This window comes from Octopus bimaculoides, chromosome 6, assembly GCF_046866305.1.
Source record: "Octopus bimaculoides isolate indiv1 chromosome 6, ASM4686630v1, whole genome shotgun sequence".
Classification (NCBI taxonomy): Eukaryota; Metazoa; Mollusca; class Cephalopoda; order Octopoda; family Octopodidae; genus Octopus; species Octopus bimaculoides.
In genome coordinates, this window is record NC_142933.1 from 96,852,547 (window position 1) to 96,877,546 (window position 25,000).

Consider the following 25,000-nt stretch of genomic DNA (forward strand, 5'->3'; position numbering starts at 1 on the left):
GCTCGCATTAGAGATTAGAGATGCACATTAGTTGTTGCTTTCCTTCCGACATTTTTTTTTTTGTTTGTTTTGTGGTTCATGGTTGTCTCATTTTTATTATTTTCGTTATTGTTGAATTGGCTTAAAAAAATTTTTTTTTTTTTCTTAATGGCTTTTCCTGATTATCCCTTCCACCCTTTTTGCCACAATTTACCTACCTCTTACGCACCGAATTTGCTTCCCTGCACCGCCAACGCCCACCATTGCTATTATCTTCAACTTCATTTCTGAAATTGCACTCCTTTCACCGAGTAATGTGTGTGTTGTGTGACGCTCATAACTTTCATGTAGACGCTCAGTGTTCAGCAAATGCATGCGGAAGGTAGTTAAAAATTTAGCTAATGTTGTGCTTATAATGGTTTCCTTTAGTCTTCCTTTTTTTCTCTTCCTTTCCCATTTATAATTCGTTAAATCTATAAAGGATTATTTCGTTTGTAAACCAATGCTTCTCCTACAACCACGCTTCATAGCTCTAACCTACACTACACTACAATATCGTTTGCAGAAATCTTTTTCATGATAACTTTTTTACTAACACATTTGATGATGTAAGCAACTGTGGGTGAAAGCCGTATAACAGAAGGTAAGAAAAAACTTGTGACGGTTCTGCGATCTGGTTCAGAGTATAACCACTACATTTACGTCGCTAATGCTTTGAGAAAAGCATAAACACCACATAAATTCATTGGCTTTATACAAATTATCGTGTATAATCATTATTGTTTATGCATTTTAGTTGTGAAGGCTGTTGTAGATTCTGATATGTATATTTTGCTCTGATTCTTTATATATATATATTTACATACATACACCTGCACAAGCGCATATACAGATACAGTGATCCGCGAATGCACACACACACACACACACACACACACACACACACACACACACACACACAGGTATTAAGAAGGTAGTGAACAAAAAAGAAAAATAAATAACACGTGATGGAGAAGTTTTTAACAAATATGTTAATTTAACGGTTAAAAAGAATGAAAAATGTCTTAACGTTTCAGACGCATGTCTTTCACCAAAAGAAGTATAGAAAAGAAAAAATAAAAGTAGAAAATGGTTGATACATATATATAATTATACACACGCGTACACACGCATACACACGCGTACACACGCGTACACACGCGTACACACGCACATATGCATGCACATATTATGTATGTATATGTATATATATATATATATATATATATATATATATATATATATATATATATATATATATATAAGTCAGTAAATAGTGGGGTTGTGTTAACCGCACGTGGAGAAATAATAGGAAAATGAAAAAAAGCCAGAATGCTGAACTGGAAGCATATTTTAATAAAGATTTCTTCTAACCGGTTTTCATTGCGAAAAAGCAAATTATCAAGAAGAAGGAGAATGAAAATGTTTTTTTACAAAGAAGTACAAAATGAAGAAAATAATATATATTATTGTTTTACATATTATTTTCTTCATTTTGTACTTCTTTGTAAAAAAAACATTGTCATTCTCCTTCTTCTTGATCATTTGCTTTTTCGCAATGAAAACCGGTTAGAAGAAATCTTTATTAAAATATGCTTCCAGTTCAGCATTCTGGCTTTTTTTCATTTTCCTATATATATATATATATATATATATATATATATATATATATATATATATATATGCTAGATTGTCATAGTATATTTTAATTGCCTCGATGACCGAAGAGATGCCGGTGCAGGTTTCCGCCCCGACATCCGAAACTCGGAGCTTTATCATGGCAACCGAGTAATTGTCGCATATTATATTACAAATAAATTCCTCTATTTACATAATATCGAGGTCTCTTTCATTCTTTTGTTGTCTTACCATTACTATTTATGTATATATATATATATATATATATATATATATATATACATACATACATGCATACATATATATACATACATACATACATACATACATATATATATATATATATATATATATATATATATATATATATTATAATAGATAGAGAGGGGGAAGAAGAAAAGGGAGAGAAGTATATAGAGTTTAACATGCGATCATTGACATTTGCATCAATAGATATTCTCAAAATAAACATACGTTTATATACACAAACATCCTTTCATTCCAGCAAACGCACATAGTCAAACAAACACACATACACCAAAACCAGCACGCACAGATGCATATACATACATACACTCCGATACACATATAACTTCACCATTTAATGCCTTTATTAACCATTCTTTTTATTTTTTATCTCTTGCAGAAGATGAAGATGCGGTAAGAACTGGACATATTTATTGTACTTTTTTGCTCTCATTTGCTCTTCTTTTTCCACTTATTCTGACTCCTTTCCCATATACTGACCACTCACCCGAAATTCTTTATCAATATTTTCATTTCAAACTACATAACCATACTCTCTACCATAATTTCTTTATTCAAGAATCTATTGCACCCATAGTCATATATATATGCGCATACACGCCACACGGTATATGAAAAAAAAGGGACTGGATATACCGAATACATACAGTAAGGTCAATAAATATTTTTAAAAATTGAAATTTTAGGCCTTTGTTATTCCAAGTTCTATGTTACCACTCTTGGAGTCGTATAGAAAAGCGGTAACACGAAACTCACAGTGTCGTCAATCTAAAATCTAAGTTTAAAATGTCATTACGATATATATATATATATATATATATATATATATATATATATATATATATATATCGTAATGACATTCTAAATCTAGATTTTAGATTGACAGCACTCTGTGTTACCCAGTAAAAGAACTCACACACATACACACACGCACACACAATTTTCTATTTGTATTCCTTTTTCAAAATATCTTTCTCGTTAATATCTTCTTTTTATTTTCCAATCTTTACAGCCAGTAGGAACCAAAGACAACGATGTAAGTAAAAGTTTTAAATAAAAGGTTAAAGGAATGGCTGATTGGATATAAAAGAGTGAAGAAATGGCTGATTGTATATATATATATATATATATTCACAATTTAGAGAAGAACCACCATGGTGCAACTCAAACGATGAAGGAGATCAGACACCATCAAGAAAAGCGTACTATACAAAATGCTAGTTTAAAAATCTAAAAAATCCAAGAGAAAATTTGTAATCCATAAAATCTATAAAATATTAGATTAAAAATTTTAATCAGTTTTGTAAATTTATAAAAACGAAAGTGAATGAAAGACTATGCGCGTTTCATGGCCACATAAAAGTGGAAAATATCTGGTCAATCTACAATGAATCGATCAAGATAAATACCACTCATAATGAGGACACTCTTTTGGTCAAGTAACTTCAAAAACGTATCCTAATATTTAAAAATGCGATAAAATAAGAAAAGTAGAAAAATCTGTACGTTTAAGCAAAATTTAGTACAATAAATGAATAAGTGTCAAAGTTTTATAATAATAATAATCATAATAACAATAAACATTTGTCAAGTTGAAGGCATAAAACGTCAATTGGAGAAATAATTTCTGTAGATCAGGAAAAATAAAACATATATAAAGATAGTGTAATCAACTATTAAATGGAATAAGACGTTCAAGAATATTAGGAGAAAGAACAACATCACTTAACTTAACGAAGAAATATATATATATACAATCAGTCATTTCTTCACTCTTTTATATCCAGTCAGTCATTCCTTTAGTTTTTTATTTGTTTATTCTTTTGCATCATTATTTGGCTGACATCGTCATTCAGATATTCCTTGAGTTCTTTATAACCTATACTCATTAATAGATCGATTCATTTATTAATTTATTCCGTAATAAATCATTTATTCTGCATATCTATTTATTCCACTATCCTATTATTCTCTTCATTCATATATTTTCCGTTATCACACGTTAATACAGAGAGAAATTATAACCAATAATTTTTTTTTCTTCTCTCCCTTATTTTCCGGACCACAGGTTGAATCTGATTCACCCACTAGTGTAAGTTGAATTTTATATTTTACGATAGACACCATAACTTTTTCTCACCGCCCACACACTCACTCTTTCTGTTTTTCTTTATCTCAACCCTTCTCCTATTTTTTTCTCATTCTCAGTCACTATTAAATTCCTATCTTTTCTCTGATCATCTCCCCTGTCTACACTCGTTTAATCACAGTAATTCGACTTAACATTCCCATGATGCACTGCTAAATATCTAACAACAGCCACCTGGCTGTTACAATTACAGTGATGAATAAATCTTTAACTCTTTTCTTTCAAATATACCAACGAGTTTTATGAACCATTTAAAAATTGTCTTTAATTTTTTTTTCTAAAATTAGGTCCAGGGACAACCCCCTTACACTGGAGGCGGCTATGACGAAAAAGGACAAAGCTTTGCAAGACCTGGCCCAAGTTACAGTGCTGGATATCCCGGACCTCGTGGTAGCAATGGACCTCCAGGACCACCTGTAAGTATTGCAACAAATAAGGGGTTCTATTTATAAAAAAAAAATGCTGGAAATATATGTAAATATTAATGAATACATAAAAAAAAGAAACTCAAATTGGAAGATCCAATGAATTAGCACGGTCTGTTTCGCAAATTTTTATGTATTTTAAATCCTTAAACAATTTATGTCCTATTAAGTTGTAGACGCACACAATCACAGACATAAACACACTATCTTATATATGCTTTAACTTATCTTTGTTTGCTCTTACCTCCAGGGACCCCAAGGATACTTAGGACCACGTGGAGCCCCAGGAGAGGCCGGACCACCCGTAAGTACTTCTTAATGTCTTATACATCTTAAAATTGAATTTTGAAATATATTTCGATTTGAAAATTTACACACACTCACATACACACACTTTTATATAACATATATTTATCGAATATTATGCATTTTAAAAATGTTTTATTTATTTTTAGGGATCACCTGGACCTCGTGGACCCCCTGGACCTAGTGGACTTGCCGGAAACAACGTAAGATATAAATTAACTCATCATATTTACGTATCATTATTTAAAATAACAACAAAAAATGTTTTCCATATGTCGAGAATACCCAAAAGGATGTCTGCTACGAAAGCGGAAGGAATTAGAAAATAAAGTGCAGTTCGTGGTGGAAATATTTACTATTTTAGGAATGATCCTACAGTAAGATGCTTTAGCATATGCGTCTTCTATAGCTTGGTTCGAAGCTTGCACTAAGGCATCAAAATACTATTGTGTTATAGAAAAAAGGGGTGGGGAAATAAACAAACCCGTTGACTTGGCCCAAATCATTTATTTAGATATCTCCTTAACATCATGTCCGCAAAAAAAAAAAAAAAAAAAGAAAAGTCGATATTTTTGCAGCCGAATCACTTTTTCTCATAAGTCTGTTTATTTCATGGCTCGTTTATCCCTTAACAATTACAGCCACGATTATGAGTGACCAGAATGAGAGAACGATACCGGTTTGTCTTATAAGCAACTTAAATTTCCACACATCTTTTTTGCTTTAAGTAGCGACAGATGGACAAAGGAATGGAGAATTTGTGATGAAAAGATATTTAAAAATGATTTGAGGAATACGACCAGCAAAAGGAGTGAATGGTTAAAGAATTTAAAGACAAAACAAAAAAAGGGGGGATATGAAAGAAAGCGAAGTATTGTTAATAATTAAACCTAATTTCCATTTTATTTCAGGGTGAAGATGGACGTGATGGGGAAGCTGGAGCTCGTGGACTTCCAGGACCAGGCGTAAGTATATAAATGTACTTCGCACACACACACACATACACACATACATACATAAACACATACAGCTCTTGTACTCTGACTATAAATTCTCATTCGTATCCATCATCATAGGTGCATTGGGTTATGTACCAACAAATATGCATAAAACTAAGAAATACCCGATTTGACGAAAGAATAAGCAAAAGAAACTGATGCGGATTCTCTAAATCCAATCTATCGGTGGCACAGTGAAGATGTGTAAGACATTCTAAAACTTTTCCATCTGAGATTCTTATTTGAACAGATGCACATACTTGGGTGGACGCATCGACAGTTCAACCAATAATCCAACTCAGCCACATGTTTAAAAACACCGGGAACTCACTTATCTTAAAGAGTGTTGTCGCTTTGTTAGCGACCAGCTTGAACTCTCTTAAGGACTTAAATAAAACTCAAAGAAAAAGACATACACATTCACATTTATATACGCGTATGTTCGTGTGTGAATGCATGGTATTTTGTACATATATTCTTCGCATTAATGTTAATCTATTAAGGCGGTGAGCTGGAAGAAACGTTAGCATGCCGGGCGAAATGCTTAGCGGTATTTCGTCTGTCTTTACGTTCTGAGTTCAAATTCCGCCGAGGTCGATTTTGCCTTTCATCTTTTCGGGGTCGATAAATTAAGTAGCAGTTGCATACAGGGGTCGATCTAATCGACTGGATCCCTTCTCCAAAATTTTGGGCCTGTGCCTAGAGTAGAACATATTAATGTTAATCTATAACAAGGTGGTGGTGGTGATGATGAAAATTAACATCTTTACCATTGTCGTTTTCCCCAATTGCTAATTCGTAATTAGAATCTTTATCGCAGATTTTCAGACGTTCGCACTCACTCTGTTGTAATGCACTTCACTCGTGTACCGCAAATGGTCCACAGATGTGAACCCGTCTGCCTATACACTGGTCTTCATTTTGAAAGCAGATCTAAAGTTAAATCTTATTTAACAATTGTTGTTATTGTTGCCGTCGTCGTTGTTATTGTTGTTGTTAACATTGTCGTTAGTAACAACAATAGAATCATTTGTCTTTTTAAATTAATAGCTGTTTTCTTTCTTTCATACAGGGACCCCGCGGAATGAACGGCATCCCTGGACTCCCAGGACCAAAAGGACATCGTGTAAGTTGACATCCTTCGGTGATTTTCTAGAAATGGCTTCTCTGAAATATTCCTTCGATTATTTATCTTTTTTCATTGAAAGAGATTTCTGACTTCATCTTCTAAATCTTTTACTATTTAATCAGGGTATGAACGGACGCCCAGGAAAGGGTGGTAGCGACGGTCAGGCTGGTGCAAAAGGTGAAACTGGACCCTCTGGTGCTCCTGGTTCTCCAGGACCCCAAGGAGGTCGTGGTCCTTCCGGAGAACGTGGACGTGACGGACCAGCTGGAGCTCCTGTAAGCATTTATTTGAAATACTAATTCTGTAGAATCTATTTAATGGAACTCGAATGCTTCAGGCAATATTTGTTTATATACACATAACCCTACAAACACATTCGCGCTAATATATATATATATATATATATATATATATATATATATATATAGATGTAATTATATTTGTATTGATCTCTTTTAGGGTATTCGTGGAAACGATGGACAACTTGGCCCACCTGGACCCTCAGGACCTATTGGACCACCCGGTGCCCCTGGATTCCCAGGAATTGCTGGAGCTAAGGTTAGTACACAACAGTTTGCCGAACTTCCATATCGGTCTCAACAAATAAATATGATGTTTTAAGCTTTGTAATTGTGTTGACATTTAATAACTAATTGAAATACGATAAATATCTACTTGTATAGAACAACAAACAGACAGGATACCGGACTATCAGATGTAGAACCTTGTTTTACGTCAGCTGCACTGCAGCAAACACCTAACTGTTAACGACGCAACCAAATTGGTTGTTATTAGAATCCATAATTATGTTTATAGCTCGTCGTTGTGTGTAACGTTAGGGATTAACCACAACTATATGTTAGTTTCGCAATGTTGACTTCAAATAACAATAAAACAAAGTGTTTTTTGGTATCTCTATCATAGAAAGGATTACTAGAAATACAGTTGTAATAGTTTGTATGATATTCGATATATCATACAATAAATTCGATGGTAAAAGAAGAAAATAAGAAAAACAAGAGAATACGAGAGAAAGATAGGAATGGACAGCGTGGTGGGTTAAATAAGAAAGGCAAAAACAGAAGGGAAGAACTTGACTTATATTTGAACGAGTTCAAATACTAAGAAACCAAAACTGACTCTTTACCATACGAGAAATCTCAGCCAATTCAATTATTTCCTGAAAAGACAATTGATATTTTGAACGTTACTTCATACTCATTTGTGTGTGCGTGTTAAATTCAAACCTTTACGCTATTCTAAATACTTTAAGATTGTTAACTCTTGTAATTGTTATTCATGTAATTCCTTAGGGAGATGCTGGTTTAGCTGGTGCTCGTGGAAGTCAAGGTACTGCCGGCCCACGCGGAGAAAACGGAATTCCAGGCTCAACTGGCCCAGCTGGAGCCCCTGGTCAACCAGGAGAAGCTGGAGAGGCTGGAGCTAAAGGCGACCGTGTAAGTTGATATTTCTGTACTCAACAGTCATCAAAAGAAAAGAGCATTTCAATGAGTACTGGGTGTCAAACTGAGACTAAGACACCGGGCTACAATACCATCATTATACTTCACTTAATACCTCTAAGAATAAAAAGGAAATGTCCCTTTACCTGTTTGCTAGTTTAAAGTATAAAATTGTCCCAAATTTTCATGCTTGTTTTCAGATTCTTTAGTAAACCCTTAACTCATATGTTCCAGGTAATATAAAGTTTTCTTAAGACGGCGAGCTTGCAGAATCATTAGCACGCCGGGCAAAATGCTTAGCGGTATTTCGTCCGTCTGCGCGTTCTGAGATAAAATTCCGCCAAGGTCGACTTTGCTTTCCATCTATTCGGGGTCGATACAACATGTACCAGTTGAATACTAAGTCGATGTAACTGATTGTCTCCCTTCCCCCTGAAATTGCTGATCTTGTGCCAAACATATTCACGACCAATTTGATCCAAATACAGATTATTGATCTTTCATTCCATTACATTACAGGGATCAGTCGGACAAAGTGGAGGACCAGGTTTCCCCGGACCTCAAGGACCAAGTGGTGCAAGCGGCAACACTGGAGCTCCCGGAGAGAAAGGTGATACTGTAAGTAGACTGTCTCAATATGAATAAAGAGTTTTTTTTACACTTTCACATCTCAACGAGACGATATTACATACATACAGTCATGCATAATAGCGTGGTAATATGCCATACAGAAATTTTATGTTTAACAAGATTTTAACATTCGCTCACTTTATAATAATAATAATCTCTCTCTCTCTCTCTCTCTCTCTCTCTCTCTCTCTCTCTCTCTCTCTCTCTCTCTCTCTCTTTCATACATACACATACATGCAATCAAACAAACAACAATGCACAACAATGCACATGCACATCTCCACGCACTTTCATAATGATGTGACTAAACCAGACGTACATTCATGCGTACGAACGTAAACACATAACTTAGTAGAAGCTGGCAGAAACGTTAGCACGCCGGGTGAAATGCTTAGCGGTATTTCGTCTGTCTTTACGTTCTGAGTTCAAATTCCGCCGAGGTCGACTTTGCCTTTCATCCTTTCGATAAATTAAGTACCATTTGCGTACTGGGATCTATCTTATTGATTGGACCCCTCCCCAAAAATTTCGGGCCTTGTGTCTAGAGTAGAAAAGAATATTATGCAGAGTCGTACAGACCCCTTTTGTTGGCTAATTACCACACACATGCCAGAGAAAGCAATACACACACGTATTGGGGAGTCTCCTTCCCCATCTGCACGCACAGACATGAAAATAGCCAAATATGATAATATTTCTTAAAAAGTCATCTTTTTTTCTTTTCACGTATAGGGACTTTCCGGCTCACCTGGTGCTCCTGGTGAAATGGGACCTCGTGGCGCAGCCGGTCCATCAGGTGAACCTGGAGTTGCTGGTTTAGCCGGACCCGAAGGAAAGAGAGTAAGTTTCCGAGTTTCCGTTGTTGTCATCAATCATTTCACTTCACTTTCGTCACCGTTATCCTTTGGAAAGCCATGAACGTAACAACATCCCCTATTTTCAATTCACTCGAAACGTCTCATAACGGTTCATAGCTACCTATTTTCCGACAACTTACTCAAATTTTACGCATTGATACTTCGTCAAAATCAAAACTAATTTCTATTCTTCAATTATGTGTCTGTTTGTATACATATATAAGTTCTGTAGGCTCTTCCATCGAATCTGACTCGTCAGGTCCATTTGACACTGTATTTTTATATAAAAATAAATGAAAGGTAATGCTACTTCGTAATAATCCTTAATATTATTATTGATATTAAATACTCCAGGAAACCTATTTGGTTTAAAGGTAATATATTTAGAATAATCCAACGGAATATATCTCTAAATTCTTATCACAGAAGAATTATTACTGGATTTATATACTAACCGTGGAATAACCTTTTTGAATACGTAACTGTGAGCAAATCGGTAAACGTTTAGAGATACCTCTAATTACCTATATATATATATATATATATGATTGCTTGGAAATATGCGATACGCTATAAAGCTTGTCTGACCGTCGTATTCTCAGAATTATGAAGCCGGTAATAACACGAATTCAAACCCTGTATGTATTAAATATTTATCTCTTATTGGATGGAAGACTTTTGGTTTCTTTCATTGATCCCACCAATAACGAAACAGTATAAATAGATAGATAGATAGATAGATAGATAGAAAGATAGATAGATAGATAGATAGATAGATAGATAGATAGATAGATAGATAGATACCGATATAACTAAAAAATTGTATATTTTGCTTTTAATTAGGGACCTGCCGGATCCGTTGGTGCCCCAGGACCAGCAGGAAGCCCTGGCGAAAGAGTAAGTATGCTTTTTATAAATCTCTTTATTCATTAGCGCATGGATTTAAACATATCTCAAGTATTATATTTCTTTTATCTTGTATAGTTGTATTGTGTAACTTTCTCCTCAGATGTTTACTGTATTATTTGGAAATGCATGAACACAACATAATCTCACTTCTTTTTCGTATTCTTTTATAATCGTATACTGAACTCAGAAATTCATTTTTTCTTCACTAGGGACTCGCAGGTGTTAGAGGATTCGGTGGACTCCCAGGTCTTGCAGGTGCCCCCGGAGATCCTGGTGAGCGTGGTCTTACCGGAGAACGTGGAGAAGCAGGCAAACCTGTAAATATGAATTTTCTATCTTTATTTTTTTTCATTTTTGTACACTTTTTAATGAACAGTATGTATATATATATATATATATATATATATATATATATACTCTTTTTATTACTCTTATACTTGTTTCAGTCACTTGACTGCGGCCATGCCTGAGCACCAACTTTTGGTCGAATACCTCGATCCCAGAACTTATTCTTTGAAAGCCTAGTACTTATTCTATCCGTCTCCTTGCCGAACCGCTAAGTTACGGGCGTTCGCAAACACACCAACATCAGTTGTCAAGGGACGGTGGGGGGACAAACACGGACACACAAATACATACATATATACATACATATACACATACATACATATATATATATATATATATATATATATATATATATATATATATATATATATATATATATAGGCACAAGCAAAGGCTTGTAGTGAAGAAGCTCACTTTGCACCCATGTGGTTCCGCCATATGTCCGCTATAGCCCCAGTCGACTAATGTCTTGTAAATGAATTGACCAGACGGAAACTGTGTGGAAGCCCGTTGTGTATATACATGTGTATGAGAGAGAGAGAGAGACAGACAGACAGACAGATCCACAGACAGAGAGGGAGGGAAAGAGAGATTGATAGCTGATGTTAGTTTGTTTACATCTTTGTAACATAGCAGTTCGGCAAAGAAGCCGATAGAAAAGTAAGTATTGGCGTCGATTTGATTGGCTAAACACTTCGAGGTGGTTCCCTAACATGGCTGCAATCGAATCACTGAAGCAAGTAAAAATCGAAAGATATATTTTCCAATTGCAAAAAAAAAATAATAAATAAATAAATAAATAAATAGCTACTTTCAACAAAATTCATTAGATTAATATTTGTTGTAATTAAGGCGGCGAGCTGGTAGAAACATTAGCACGCCAAGCGAAATGCTTAGCGATACTTCGTATGTCTTTACGTTTTGAGTTCAAATTCCGCCGAGGTCGACTTTGCCTTTCTTCCTTTCGGGGTCGATTAAATAAGTACCAGTTACGCACTGGGTCGATCTAATCGACTGACCCCCTCCCCCAAAAGTTCGGGCCTTGTGCCTAGAGTAGAAAGAATATTTGTTGGATTTAGATGATTTAGAAATTTTCCAGGTTTTCCTTTGGAGTTTGGCCTTTTTTTTTACTTTTTTATTATTTTTTTTATCGTTTCGACAGTTATTGATGTCAAAGCTTTTATAATTATTTAAATAATTTCAATTTTCCAGGGAGACCTTGGACGTACAGGCCCACGTGGAGTAAGAGGTGCACGCGTAAGTTTTCATTTCAAATTTACAAATTTTGCCTTTATCCAATAAAGACGGTTTTGAGTACATATATAGAGGGAACGGCTCTGATACAAAATATGGGGTTGTGCACGATACAATTTTCGCTCACAATATAAACTTAATTCAAGGTGCTGAGCTAGCAGACACGTTAGCAGGCCGGACAAAATGCTTAGCGGCACGTCTTTACATTCTGAGTTAAAATTCCGCCGAGGTCGACTTTGCCTTTTATCATTTCGAGGTCGATAAAATATGTACCAGTCAAGTGCTGGCTGTCGATGTAATCGACTATCCCGTTCACCCCCATCCCAAATTTCGGACCTTCGGCCAATAGCAGAAAAGATTATTAAACATAGAAGAAGGTAGCGTGCTGCAGAACCATTACTGCGCTGAACAAACTGCTTCGTGACATTTCTTCCAACTTTACGCTCTGAATTCAAATGTCATTGAGGCCGACTTTGCTTTTCATCCATTTGGGGTAGATAAAATAAATACCCGTTGAGCACTAGGGGCGATATGATAAACTCGTCCCTTCCTTCAAAATTCCAGGCCTTGTACCTATAGTAGAAAGAATTATTAAATGAGGCAGTTTTCCACGTATTCTTATTATACCATATTAAAATGTACAGACCATTTCTAAGGAAATTTTCTTCTTGATATCTTTGATATTCTTGCGAATAAATACAGCAAGTGCCGAGCAAAACTGAAAAATAAAAAAATATATATAAAAGCGCCCTTCTAAAGCCTAGCCAGACTCATGGGTCAGGTTTCCCGGTTTCAATGGCGTATGTGTCCCGCAGCTGGACGGGACGCCAGTCCATCGCAGCGTTACTCATTTTTGCCAGCTGAGTGGACTGGAGCAACGTGAAATGAAGTGTTTTGCTCAAGAACACAACGCGTCACCCGGTCCAGGAATCGAAACCACAACCTTGCGATCATGGTGCTGACACCCTAACCACTAAGCCACGCGCCTCCACAACCGCGCAAAGCTAGCATAGTTTATTTTATTCTCTTGAAATTTAGGAGCTCCTATTCAACTCCTGATAAATACTACATCGCGGTAGCCATGGCCGGAATATATCTTTTGATTAGAACTGACCTGGGCTAAAACAACACGATCTCTCCTGTTGTGAAGTGACTGATTTGCGCAACTTTTATCTGAAATCCATCCCAATTACACACACACACACACGCACACTGTTTCAAATCCTTCTATCCTCTTTCATACACAGCCTACCACACACTGCAATATGACTTTTGTTTCTTTCAAATTTTTGTCTTCCAGAAATGCATCCCTCTCGAAATACCGTCCATATTTCTCATCAACTCCTTTATGTAATTAATAGCAATAAAAATACTAAAAGAGAAAATAACTAATATTTAGTTACAGGAAAGTGAAACTGAGGTCATACTTCCGAGTCGCTTCCGAGTATGCATATGTATGTCGACAACACACACACACACACACACACACACACACACACACACACACACACACACACACACACACACACACACGCGGAATGAAATCAAGATCTAATGAATTGGTTGCATTTTTTATTATCGTTATTTTATTTTGTTCGCATTTTAGGGACGTGCTGGACCACCTGGTCAAGATGGTAGCATTGGTGCCCCCGGTGAACCTGTAAGTAGTTTGCAGCCATTTTCATAGTAAATTACAATTTTTATTTTAAATTCGAAATCCACAACATGAAGAGAGAAGATAAAAATTTTTTTTTAAACTACAGAAATGACTGTGGAGTAAAGAAATAGAAGGGTGAATATATAGACAGACGGAGAAAAACTGACGAAATGCACAGACTGACATAAAAAAATGAAAGGCTGACAGACGTAACTAATAAATCTAAAGAAAAAGCAATATTCATGAAACTGATGTTAATATTAAGAAGAATTTTTTACGTTCAGAATTCAAATTGCTGGCATTGTGCCAAAATTTGAAACCAATATGAAGAGGAATTTAGCAATGCAAAATTGATTTCTGTCTGCTCAACCAAAGAGAACGATTCAGTGGGACAGTACTAAGCTAAACTAGTTACTGGTGGATTGTTTCATACCTTTACAGAGATAAAAATCAGCTTCTGACATATGACGTTAACTTTTTAACCAGCCATATCAGGTCCAAACACTCTACTTGATTTCTGTTCAAACTTGTCAGATCTACCCTCTCACACCAATCCTGCAACGTTATTCTAAAAATATACAATCACATCATCAAAATCTCAGAGTTGAAGATTATACATAATTAATTCAAAACAATGTGACTCAATAAGTATTACATTTGACATAGTAATTTGAATGCAATGGGGTTAATACATTAATTCTTATCGAAATTGTGGTATTAATTTCTTTCGTAAGTTTGTCTGTAATCAAGATATTCTACTTTCAATTTGTCTTTCATCCTTTTGGAGTCGGTAAAATAAAGCGCCTGTTGATACTGAGGTCGTTGTAATCGACTAGGCCCCTTCACTCAAAATCGCTGACATTTTGCCAGAATTACAAACAATTATTGCGGCTTGGCAGAAAGCGACGAGCTAGCAGAATCGTTAGATTGTAGGACAAAATACTTTCCGACAATTTACAGTCTAAATTCAAATCTCGCTAACGTCGACTTTGCCTTTCATCCTTTCGAAGTCGATAAAATAACGTACCAGCCAAGAACTGATATTGACGTAACTGACAAAACCCCCAACTTGCTGGCCTTGTGCCAAAATTTGAAATAATTATGATTTCTTACATAAGTCTGATTATAATGTAATATTATTGTTGTCTATAGGGTAACGCTGGCTATGATGGAAAATCTGGTGAACAAGGACCTCCCGGACCACAAGGCTTGCCCGGAATCCAAGGACTTGCCGGACCTAAAGGAGATACAGTACGTTCATTATATACACCTTATTCTCTTTGCTTTATCGCCCTTAGCTTTTGTTCCTTCACCTTATCATCATCACCGCCATTTCAATTTTCTTACAAAACGCAAATTCTCACTTTCTCCGCTTCTCTCATATCCATATAGTTTTAGTGTGTGTGTTTATATATACATATATATATATATATATATATATATATGTATATACACATCCATCCATCCATCCATACATACATATATATATATATATATATATATATATATATATATATATATATATATATATATATATATATTCATATTCATATCTATATGTATGCGTATTCTATATACGAATGTAATATGTGTACTTTAATATCCATTTTAGGGACCCGCCGGTAGAGATGGTGATATTGGAGCCACCGGACCCCAAGGTGTTCGAGGTGAAGCTGGACCCCCAGGTGAAGCCGGACAAGTTGGTGCCCCAGGACCTCAGGTATATTTGAATTTTCTTTGTTTTTCCTTCTGTAATGTTTGCATGTGATACATATATGTGTGTGTACATATATAGAGAAAGGTGTGTAGGTATATTTGCATACATGCCTGTATATATATATATATATATATATATATATATTTGCATTTATAGGTGGCAAAAATGAGTAGTACCTGTAATTCAAAGGACCGCCCTTGTTACATTGTGTCACGCTGAATCTCCCTGAGAACTACGCTAAGGGTACGCGTCTGTGGAATACTCAGCCACATGCACGTTAATTTCACGGATCAACTTTTGGAACATGCGTCATCGAGCCGACGGAGTGCCAACTTTATATATATATATATATATATATATATATATATATATATATATATATATATATAATGTATTTATATATATACATACACTTACGCGTATATACATACATATATATATATATATATGTGCACACACGCGTATATACATACATATATACATACGCGTATATATATATTAGATACATACATACATACATACATACATACATACATACATACATACATACATACATACATACATACATGATGGCCATCTACTCGTGACCAAGGAAGACCATTGCCGACCTTCAGGAACATTGTGCGCTCTATGACTAACTTATATTTTGCATTTGTGGCTCCGTTGGTGGCTAATGAGCCCTGCTCTTGACAAGCAAACACGACTGCAAACCTTGCAGACCAAGCTTTTCCCATTCACTACACCAGTAGTGCACTTTCGAGCAGCACGCTCGATACATATGTACATACATACACATATACGCACACACCTTTATATATTTCTTTACAAAAAAGAGTTCAGTGTTTTTATTTCGCCTACATGTTTTTCTATTAATTTCTCATTTGTCTGTTTTCATGAGATTTCAAAATCTTAAATTTTTTTATTTCTTTTCCTTTTAAAAAATATAAAAATACTCTAGGGATCTCAAGGAGAACGTGGTTCCACAGGAAATGCTGGCAGCCCTGGATTCCAAGTAAGTAATATATTTATTATATATATATAAGTCAGCGAGCTTAGCGGCATTTCTTCCGGCTATTTACGTTTTGAGTTCACATTCTGCCCAGGTCGACTTTGATTTTTATCCCTTTAGAGATCAGTAAAATAAAATACCAGTCATGCACAGGGGTCAATGCAATCGACTTGCCATTACCCTCATAATTCCTAGTTTTATGCTAGAGAGAAATATTTCTATGTAGCTGTGTATTTGCTTGTATTTCGTGTAATGTGGTGTGAGCGCGCATGCATGCATGTGTGTGTGTGTGTGTAGGTGTGTGGACGTAGCGTGGTCCAGTGGTTAACAAGCTTGCCTCCCAATTAGGATGGTCCAAGTCAGATCCCACTGCGTTACTTGTTCGGCAAGTTTTTTTTTTTTGTCTGTTGTTTCGTAATTTAGTCTTTGGCTGACCCAAAGTTTTTGAGTAAAATTGAATCAACGGAAATTGTTTCTGAGTGAGGTATGAAAGTTGCATAATTTTCTTTTTCCATCCCTCTAATCGTATACGAGGAATTAATTATTTTTTTTTTTTTTTTTTTGCTTTTTACATATTATAAAAAAGTATTTCATTTTGAATTGTTCTCGAATAACTTTCTATAATGAAATTTTAGTAATAAATTTGTTTTTTGAAGAAACATAAAATTTGTATGTTAGATGAAAACTTATTTCTCTCTCTCAATCATAGGGTATGGCTGGCGCCCCTGGAGCTAAAGGAAACGATGGAACCCCAGGAGAAACTGGACCATCCGGACCTGCTGGACAACCTGGTACCCCTGGTGAACGAGTGAGTATAAGTTCAACAATATCTACTAACAGTATTATCTTCAGCCACTTAAATCGTCATCACCATTACCACCACGCCATTAAAGTCCTCAATACTCGAAATTATTCCTAAGTCATTGAAAGTTATAAATAACAAACTGCATAAAATACGTGTAAATCTTAATTTTATAATATTCATAACGTATTTCATTCACGTAAAGTATAGCTCAGTTAAGATTTTAGAAAATACAAGAAAAATTTCAAGTAAGTTGTAGAGTAAGCTTAAGAGATCATGAATTGGTGTTATCGCAGAAGTTCCTTCAGAAACTTGATTTAAAGAAATAAACGTTTAAGTATTTCCTGTTTCATCAAATTGTTACAAACCCACGTCATTTAATGGCAAAAGCAACGTAAAGTAATGAAAAAAATGAAGTAATGTAGACTTGACTTCTGAAGTTAAGCAAGAAAGATAAGCTGTTTAGTTCATTGTAGTTCGACAGTGATGGTTATATTACAGAATTTTAAAATTACTACCCTTACCATTTTTAGTGGAACAAGGGACTTACTTGATACATGTGGAAACACAACTCAGAATTACACCGACGTGTCGAAGTAGATTCACTAAGAAAAAAAAAAAGAAAAACATTCCATTTGTTCTGTGTCTTACCATTACCGTTATCATCATTATTATCACATTTTAAAAATAAATTAAGATATATATACATGAGCGTAGCTCGAAACGTCAAAGATTTCCGTATTCCCGAGCGTCATACTAATACATCCTTTTGTTATTTACACCACCTGTCCTCGTCTGTTGTTGCTTTTTCGTACATTCTCCCATATATAATATGCAATCTATTTTATAGGGTGAACCTGGATTCGCTGGTGAACCTGGACCAAGTGGACCACGTGGAGCTCCCGGAGAGAGAGGACCTTCTGGACCAGCTGGTGAAGCCGGAGAGGGTGTAAGTACAAAATCTACTTGTTTAGAACATTGTCTGATAGCGGATATATATATATATATATATATATATATATATATATATATGATAGCGAATTAATAATATGTAAATAATATCATACATAGGAGATGCACATGCAGAGGCAAAGAACTGACACGCATCTTCCAAATCCAATCTATTGGCAGCACAATAAAAATGTGCAAGGTATTCCAAAGATTCTGCAGTTCAGATTCTTTAAATGAATATATGCACACATTTGGTTGTGTGCTTCTACAGGCACATTCAAAATGTTATCATACTCACACAAGCGTGATTGCGCAAGAATACCCCAAGTGATATGTTCACAAACAACATAAGTGCGGGTGACTGTCCCTACATATATGCATACACCAACTTACCATGTAGCTACATACTTCGGGAACAGTCTAAACTCAGAAAGTCTTGTCTCTTTGTTAATGACCGGCTTGAAGTCTACGAAGAAGAATCTCGAAGATAACGTATTCGTATACAGAAATATCCTGTTGATATTGTTGAAATTCCAGTGAAGGAGCCTTAGATCTACGTTGGAAACCGACTCTGTCCATATTGGCATGAAATCTCGAAATAAAACTAAATAACTACATACATACATACATATATACATACATACATACATACATATTATATTTGTGTATGACTGCCCATTTTCAAGTACGTATATTCATATGTGTGTGTGTGTGTGTGTGTGTGTGTACGTATTAAGTGTACGAAAATACATAATGAACTCGAGAATAATAATTATTTTTGTATTTTAATACGAACTACAGTATAGCTGGTCATTTATTCTAATCAACGCTGCTTCCTTTTTAATGTTTAGGGACCACCAGGAAATGTAGGAAACCCAGGAGAGACTGGACCTCCAGGACTTATCGTAAGTATCTTAGACCTGTTTCATTAATTCATTAACGCTAATATTTCCAATTCCGATATTATTTTAATTTTCTCCATTGCATCTACTTGAGGGAATGTGTGTGTGTGTGTGTGTGTGTGTGTGTGTGTGTGTGTGTGTGTGTGTGTGTGTGTGTGAATTGAATACGAAGAGTAAGTGTTAAATGAATAACACTGTTTTTAACTTAGCTTTATTTATTCCTGTATTTTTGTAACAGGGACTTCCCGGAGAAAGAGGACCAGCTGGCGGACTAGGACCTAAAGGAGATACTGTAAGAAAACATTTATTTTTATTTCATATTTTATTTGGCACCAATCAGAAATTGTAGTGTAAATCAAAATTTTAAATCTTTCAAACGATTAGTTTTCGGTGTAAAACCTGAGGGTGTTTTAATCGAGCACTTTTACAGTGACTGCGAAAAGACAGTGCAGTCTTAATAAAATCATTTGTAGTTTACCTATCATAGGTCTAGCTATACATTCCATTGTTTGTGTTATACACAGACTCTTTCACCGTCGATGCATGTTAAACTCATAAATAGAAATTAATTATGTCATGTTTCAAAAGATTTTTCTTTGAAACCGTGATGATGTTATTTTCTATTAGCACAATTTTTTTTTTTTAATTAAAAACAAACATATATTACGTTAAAGAAGCAATATATTAAATTTCAATCTGTATGCTTTTGATGATCTGACAGTACAAAACGAGAAAATAAACCTTGATTTTGTTATCAGTGTTATCATTGATAGTGTTTTTATCAAAACAATTGTTTCCTTTCTCCAGGGATCCCCAGGCCCACGCGGAAAAGATGGTGAATCCGGTGTTCCCGGTGAAGTTGGAGCTCCTGGTACCACTGGACCTGCCGGACCTATCGGTGCACCCGCCCCCAAAGGAGATCGTGGTCTTAGTGGACCTCGTGGAGAAGCTGGACCCCCAGGAGGAGCTGGAAACCGCGGTCTTCCCGGACCACCAGGTTCCCAAGGCGCCCCCGGACCTGCTGTAAGTTTATTTAAATAAAATATTCGCTAGTTAAATTCAAAGGTGTAAATAAATTTTTGATTTTTCATTATACAGCAATAAGTTTTATATTTTTCTGTTATACTTACTTGACCAATAAACAGATATTAAACTAATGTTCTTTATGACAGTAACTCTGTTGTTTTAAAGTGTTTCTTCCTAGTATAACATCAGAAATTTGATGATATATGCTTCATTGAACAATGATATCCTGATTTTTATCATTTCTATAGGGACCCGCTGGTGTTGCTGGAGGTAAAGGAGATATAGGAGCACCTGGATCCTCTGGACCTGCTGGACAACGTGGACCCGCTGGTGAAGCCGGAGCAACCGGAGCAGCTGTAAGTAATTCTGAATACTACAATATGTGTAATGTTAGTATGCAAGAACGACAGAGAAGAACTGAATTGGGTGTCAAAAAAATTAGATATAGGCGTGCCAGGGAGGAGCCTGCGCTAGTGTAGATATGTGTCGAAGGATGGCAGTTGGGTAATGAAGTGCAAAGCTATCCAAATGCAAGGAAAAGGAAAATTCAGGAAAACACAAAGTACGGTTGAAGAATTGTCTAGGTGGCTGGAAGAGAGACACAATCATAGGAAAACGGACGTCACATGGAAACATGAGAAAACGAACGTAAAACGATGATTGTAAGGATAACCATGATGCCAAAATTAAACTTATAAAGAAAGCAAGTTGATCTGTGTTCTTTATGCTGTTATCACAAGACAGTAAGGTTTAAGATAGGAAATGACATCACATGATTATAGCTCTCTAAACTTCACTAGATGCCTCATCGTTGATGACTACTTTTATCATCAGTGATAACAACGTTTACACATATTCTTTTCTAGCACTATACGTTCATTTCTTATGAATCTTTATATGTAATCGTCATAGTTATGTACAGACACACTTGTGCTTGCATATATGTATATTTCGTATTCTGAAAGTTTGCGTGATGCTAACATGTATGTATAAATGGCCCTGGTGTTATAAATGTCGAAATCACGAATATTTAGTATCAAAAATCGTCCTTCAGTTCAATAAGATCTTTATTAGTCAAACGCCTCAGTCATTTTCGATTGTGTTTATTATCGTTACAAGTTAACTCAGATGACAAATGTGCAACTTTACACATATTTTCTAACTGCATAGTTGTTGTCTAAAAACTTGTTTCTTTTTCTATTTGAGTAACATTCAAATCATGTTTCTTCATATTTTCTGCTCTAGGGCAAAGATGGAGGTCCCGGTCGTCGTGGACCAACAGGAGATCGTGGAGCCGCTGGATCTCCCGGAAACGCTGGAACCCCAGGACACGCTGGACCACAAGGTATTGCTGGAGAACCAGGTCTTGCAGGAAAACCCGGACCCGCTGGACCAATGGGACCACCTGTAAGCATAATCAGACATTTTGATTTGAATATAGTTAAATATAGATATTCGTACGACTTCGAAAGTTGTCTTGATTTACATAGCTATAATGCAATAGAATGTTTTGGTAGTCCTTTCTACATTACAATGTAGAAATATTATGCTTGGAAAACACATTTCAAATTTTGTCTTTCCTTTTTATGTGATGGATTCTTTTAAAATGACTTAAAATGTTAGAATTTAAAATAACTATATTGTTCTTTAAGAGTTATATAGTTTCTGTTTTGTTTTCTATGAATAAAGTTATTTTCTCTTTTGCTCACTTTATAGGGAGAAAGAGGAGAATCTGGAATCCCAGGAAGCCCTGGTGAGGTTGGAGCCCCAGGTACCCCTGGTAATGATGGAGCACCCGGAGATAGAGGTGAAAGCGGAAACACTGTAAGTATTGCTTTCAAGACATTATCGTTCAATACCTTAATGGTGATGTCCCTCACCTAGAATGTTTTCTTCACATTCGTTATATATATATATATATATATATATATATATATATATATATCAAAACAATTTGAAAATCCTACACGACTAGGTGAAAAGCGCTTTATTTAATATGCGACATTAATAAAAATCTGTAAATGTACAAACATCCAGATTTCTGAGTACCTTAATTTTTTTCTATATATATATATATATATATAATTATCCATATCAGTATTATATACGGCAACATTATCATACATATCAACAATATGCACGTTATTAAGATACATATCAATAATAATAATATTTTGGCTGAATTATTTTCAGTAACCCGTTTTAAATAATGATTTTGTTTTAGATTGTTCGCATTCTTTGAAGATATTTTTCCAATCTTAAACCTTTTAGGGACTTCCTGGACCCTCTGGACCTGCTGGACCACAAGGTGAGAGAGGATCCCCTGGATTCCCTGGACAACAAGGTGAACGTGGACCTGGTGGCCTTTCTGGAGCTGCTGTAAGTTAAACATGACTCTTTTACAGAGTTTTTGTTTTCCTTAAATATTTATCAATCAAAATATTAGGGTTTAATCAAAAATATCTAATCATTACTAGTTTCAAAGAATGTAGGGATCATTTGGAATGTGCGAGAGCCATAAGATATAAGTACCATCTTGAAATAAACATACCAGTCGCTTACTATTTTCGCAACAGTAACAGCGACTGATTCGCTTAGACTGACTTTTCATTGTATCCCTTGAATTCTGTTTCAATAATTCCTTGGGCTTTATTTAAATGAATTCAAGACCTTTAGTTTCTGCAACAGTGAATGATTCCTTAAAGTATAAACGGATGATAATAACGAAGTAAGATGGAGGGGTAACAGTAAAGTTTTTTTTTAAATGATAATATCGGTAAAGGAAGAAAAAGATATTAATAAAGTGATATAGTAACCTCTGTGAAGTAACAAGAAATTATCAATGAAGATGTTGATGGTGAAAGATATCAAAGAAGTGAAAGAGGTAAATTAGGGAGAGACATACCTGAGAAAATGAAGATCGGTGAAGTTGGACGAGGTTATCATTAGCTTAATAGTTTTCTCAAGAGTCTCATCGAATTTGTTCAGCACGATCAGAATTATAATCATTGTACTGATTGTATTAAATTTTCCTTAATTTAGGGTACTCCTGGAGAACCCGGAAGAAATGGTGTTGATGGCTCACCAGGATTGACTGGACCACCTGGTGCCCCTGGTCTAGCTGGAAACCCCGGAGAAAGCGGACCTGCTGTACGTATTATAACTAAACCTTATTGTTATTCACATTGCTTATAATCATTTCATACTTTCCCTCAATCTGACAAAATTTAAATATCATCTCCCATTTCTGTTTATTTTAGTGTCTTGTGTTTCATTTTCTGTATCTCTGTAACTAGGTCTGTCTCTATGACCATGTCTCCTTGTCCATCTGTCTTTCTGTCTATCTCTACATACTTGCGTGCATGTGTTTGTGTGTGTACCTGTATGCGTGTAAGCGTCTGTCTATGTGTGTGTGTGCGTATATGTCTGTCTGTCTGATCTATATATTTAAATATAAAGGTTTAAAAAAATTAAGTGATCACATTTCTCCTTTAAGGGTGAAGCCGGACAAAGAGGACCACCCGGCCTTCTTGGACGACCTGGAGAGAAAGGACCTGCCGGACCACGTGGATCACCAGGACCTCAAGGTGCACCTGGTATTCAGGTAAATATATTTACTAAAAATTGATTAGTGCTATTTTCCCTTTACTAAATAATTTTTATGTACTGTTTTCTTCAAGATTTTCTAAATTGTCAAAAGCCAGGTCTTAAATTATATGACTATATGTTGGCTGAATCGGTAGAGTATCTGACTAATCGTCTAACGAATTAATTGCGAAATTTTACTTTCTGAGTTCAAATACCTCCCATATTAACTTTGCTTTTTTATCTAAACCCATTGGACCAGTAATTGTAAGAAATGCTATTAATTTTTGTCGAGTGTTTTTTAATACAACTGAAAGTTGAAATATTACTCTTTCAGGGATTGGGTGGACCAACTGGACAACCTGGAGCCGCTGGTGAACGTGGAGAACGCGTAAGTATTCTAGATTTGTTCAGCATTATATATATATATATATATATATATATATATATATATGTACACATAATAATACAAACATATTTATATACATACATACATACATACATACATACTCATATATACATGTACATATATATCTATATACACACAAACACATATACACATATATAAACGTGTATATACATAGCATACACACATATGTAAAATATTTTGTTTCGTCCTCCTTGTTTGTTATTTTCACACACATACGCAAAAAAGCGGAAACTATAACGTTTCCATCTTTGCTAGTAATAGTTTCAAAACACTCGTCGGAATACTTCCCTTAACCATCTTAGAACAACGAGAATATTGAATGCGTCTGCTCAGAACTGGCTTGCCATGCCTGATTGTATTCACAGACACTTTCAATTCAGTACCTAAATCCACTGAGCAGTATGCCATTTCTTTGACGTGAAAACAGCTAAGAATTTCCCACCCATTTTCTCTGCTCTAAAGACGCAATACCCACTGCTTATATGGGCAGTAGTCCTTGCTGTGTTTCGTCTGATTATTCTTTTTATTGG

General features: G+C 35.4%; 1 protein-coding gene across 14 annotated transcripts in view; it reads left to right on the top strand.

Annotated features, from left to right (window-relative positions):
* Positions 1–25,000, top strand: part of LOC106868323 (uncharacterized) — a 44,253-nt gene that overhangs the window by 10,192 nt on the left and 9,061 nt on the right. For 4 of the 14 annotated variants that reach the window (XR_016242083.1, XM_089353143.1, XM_089353144.1 and 1 more), the window contains 31 exons: positions 2,936–2,959; positions 3,992–4,015; positions 4,360–4,488; positions 4,748–4,801; positions 4,953–5,006; positions 5,715–5,768; positions 6,874–6,927; positions 7,053–7,205; positions 7,390–7,488; positions 8,244–8,387; positions 8,913–9,011; positions 9,756–9,863; positions 10,724–10,777; positions 10,999–11,106; positions 12,350–12,394; positions 13,998–14,051; positions 15,201–15,299; positions 15,661–15,768; positions 16,724–16,777; positions 17,484–17,582; positions 18,427–18,525; positions 19,379–19,432; positions 19,668–19,721; positions 20,237–20,452; positions 20,704–20,811; positions 21,701–21,862; positions 22,172–22,279; positions 22,727–22,834; positions 23,498–23,605; positions 23,952–24,059; positions 24,378–24,431. Coding sequence is in view for 13 of the 14 variants with exons in the window: in XM_089353141.1 (XP_089209267.1) it covers positions 2,936–2,959; positions 3,992–4,015; positions 4,360–4,488; positions 4,748–4,801; positions 4,953–5,006; positions 5,715–5,768; positions 6,874–6,927; positions 7,053–7,205; positions 7,390–7,488; positions 8,244–8,387; positions 8,913–9,011; positions 9,756–9,863; positions 10,724–10,777; positions 10,999–11,106; positions 12,350–12,394; positions 13,998–14,051; positions 15,201–15,299; positions 15,661–15,768; positions 16,724–16,777; positions 17,484–17,582; positions 18,427–18,525; positions 19,379–19,432; positions 19,668–19,721; positions 20,237–20,452; positions 20,704–20,811; positions 21,701–21,862; positions 22,172–22,279; positions 22,727–22,834; positions 23,498–23,605; positions 23,952–24,059; positions 24,378–24,431 (2,796 nt within the window). In the remaining variant the exon portion in view is untranslated. Of the gene's footprint in view, positions 1–2,302; positions 2,317–2,935; positions 2,960–3,991; positions 4,016–4,359; positions 4,489–4,747; positions 4,802–4,952; positions 5,067–5,606; positions 5,769–6,825; positions 6,928–7,052; positions 7,206–7,389; positions 7,489–8,243; positions 8,388–8,912; positions 9,012–9,755; positions 9,864–10,723; positions 10,778–10,998; positions 11,107–12,349; positions 12,395–13,997; positions 14,052–15,200; positions 15,300–15,660; positions 15,769–16,723; positions 16,778–17,483; positions 17,583–18,426; positions 18,526–19,378; positions 19,433–19,667; positions 19,722–20,236; positions 20,453–20,703; positions 20,812–21,700; positions 21,863–22,171; positions 22,280–22,726; positions 22,835–23,497; positions 23,606–23,951; positions 24,060–24,377; positions 24,432–25,000 lie in introns of all 14 variants that reach the window. The other 10 variants (XM_089353137.1, XM_089353139.1, XM_089353138.1 and 7 more) reach the window with 6 other exon arrangements.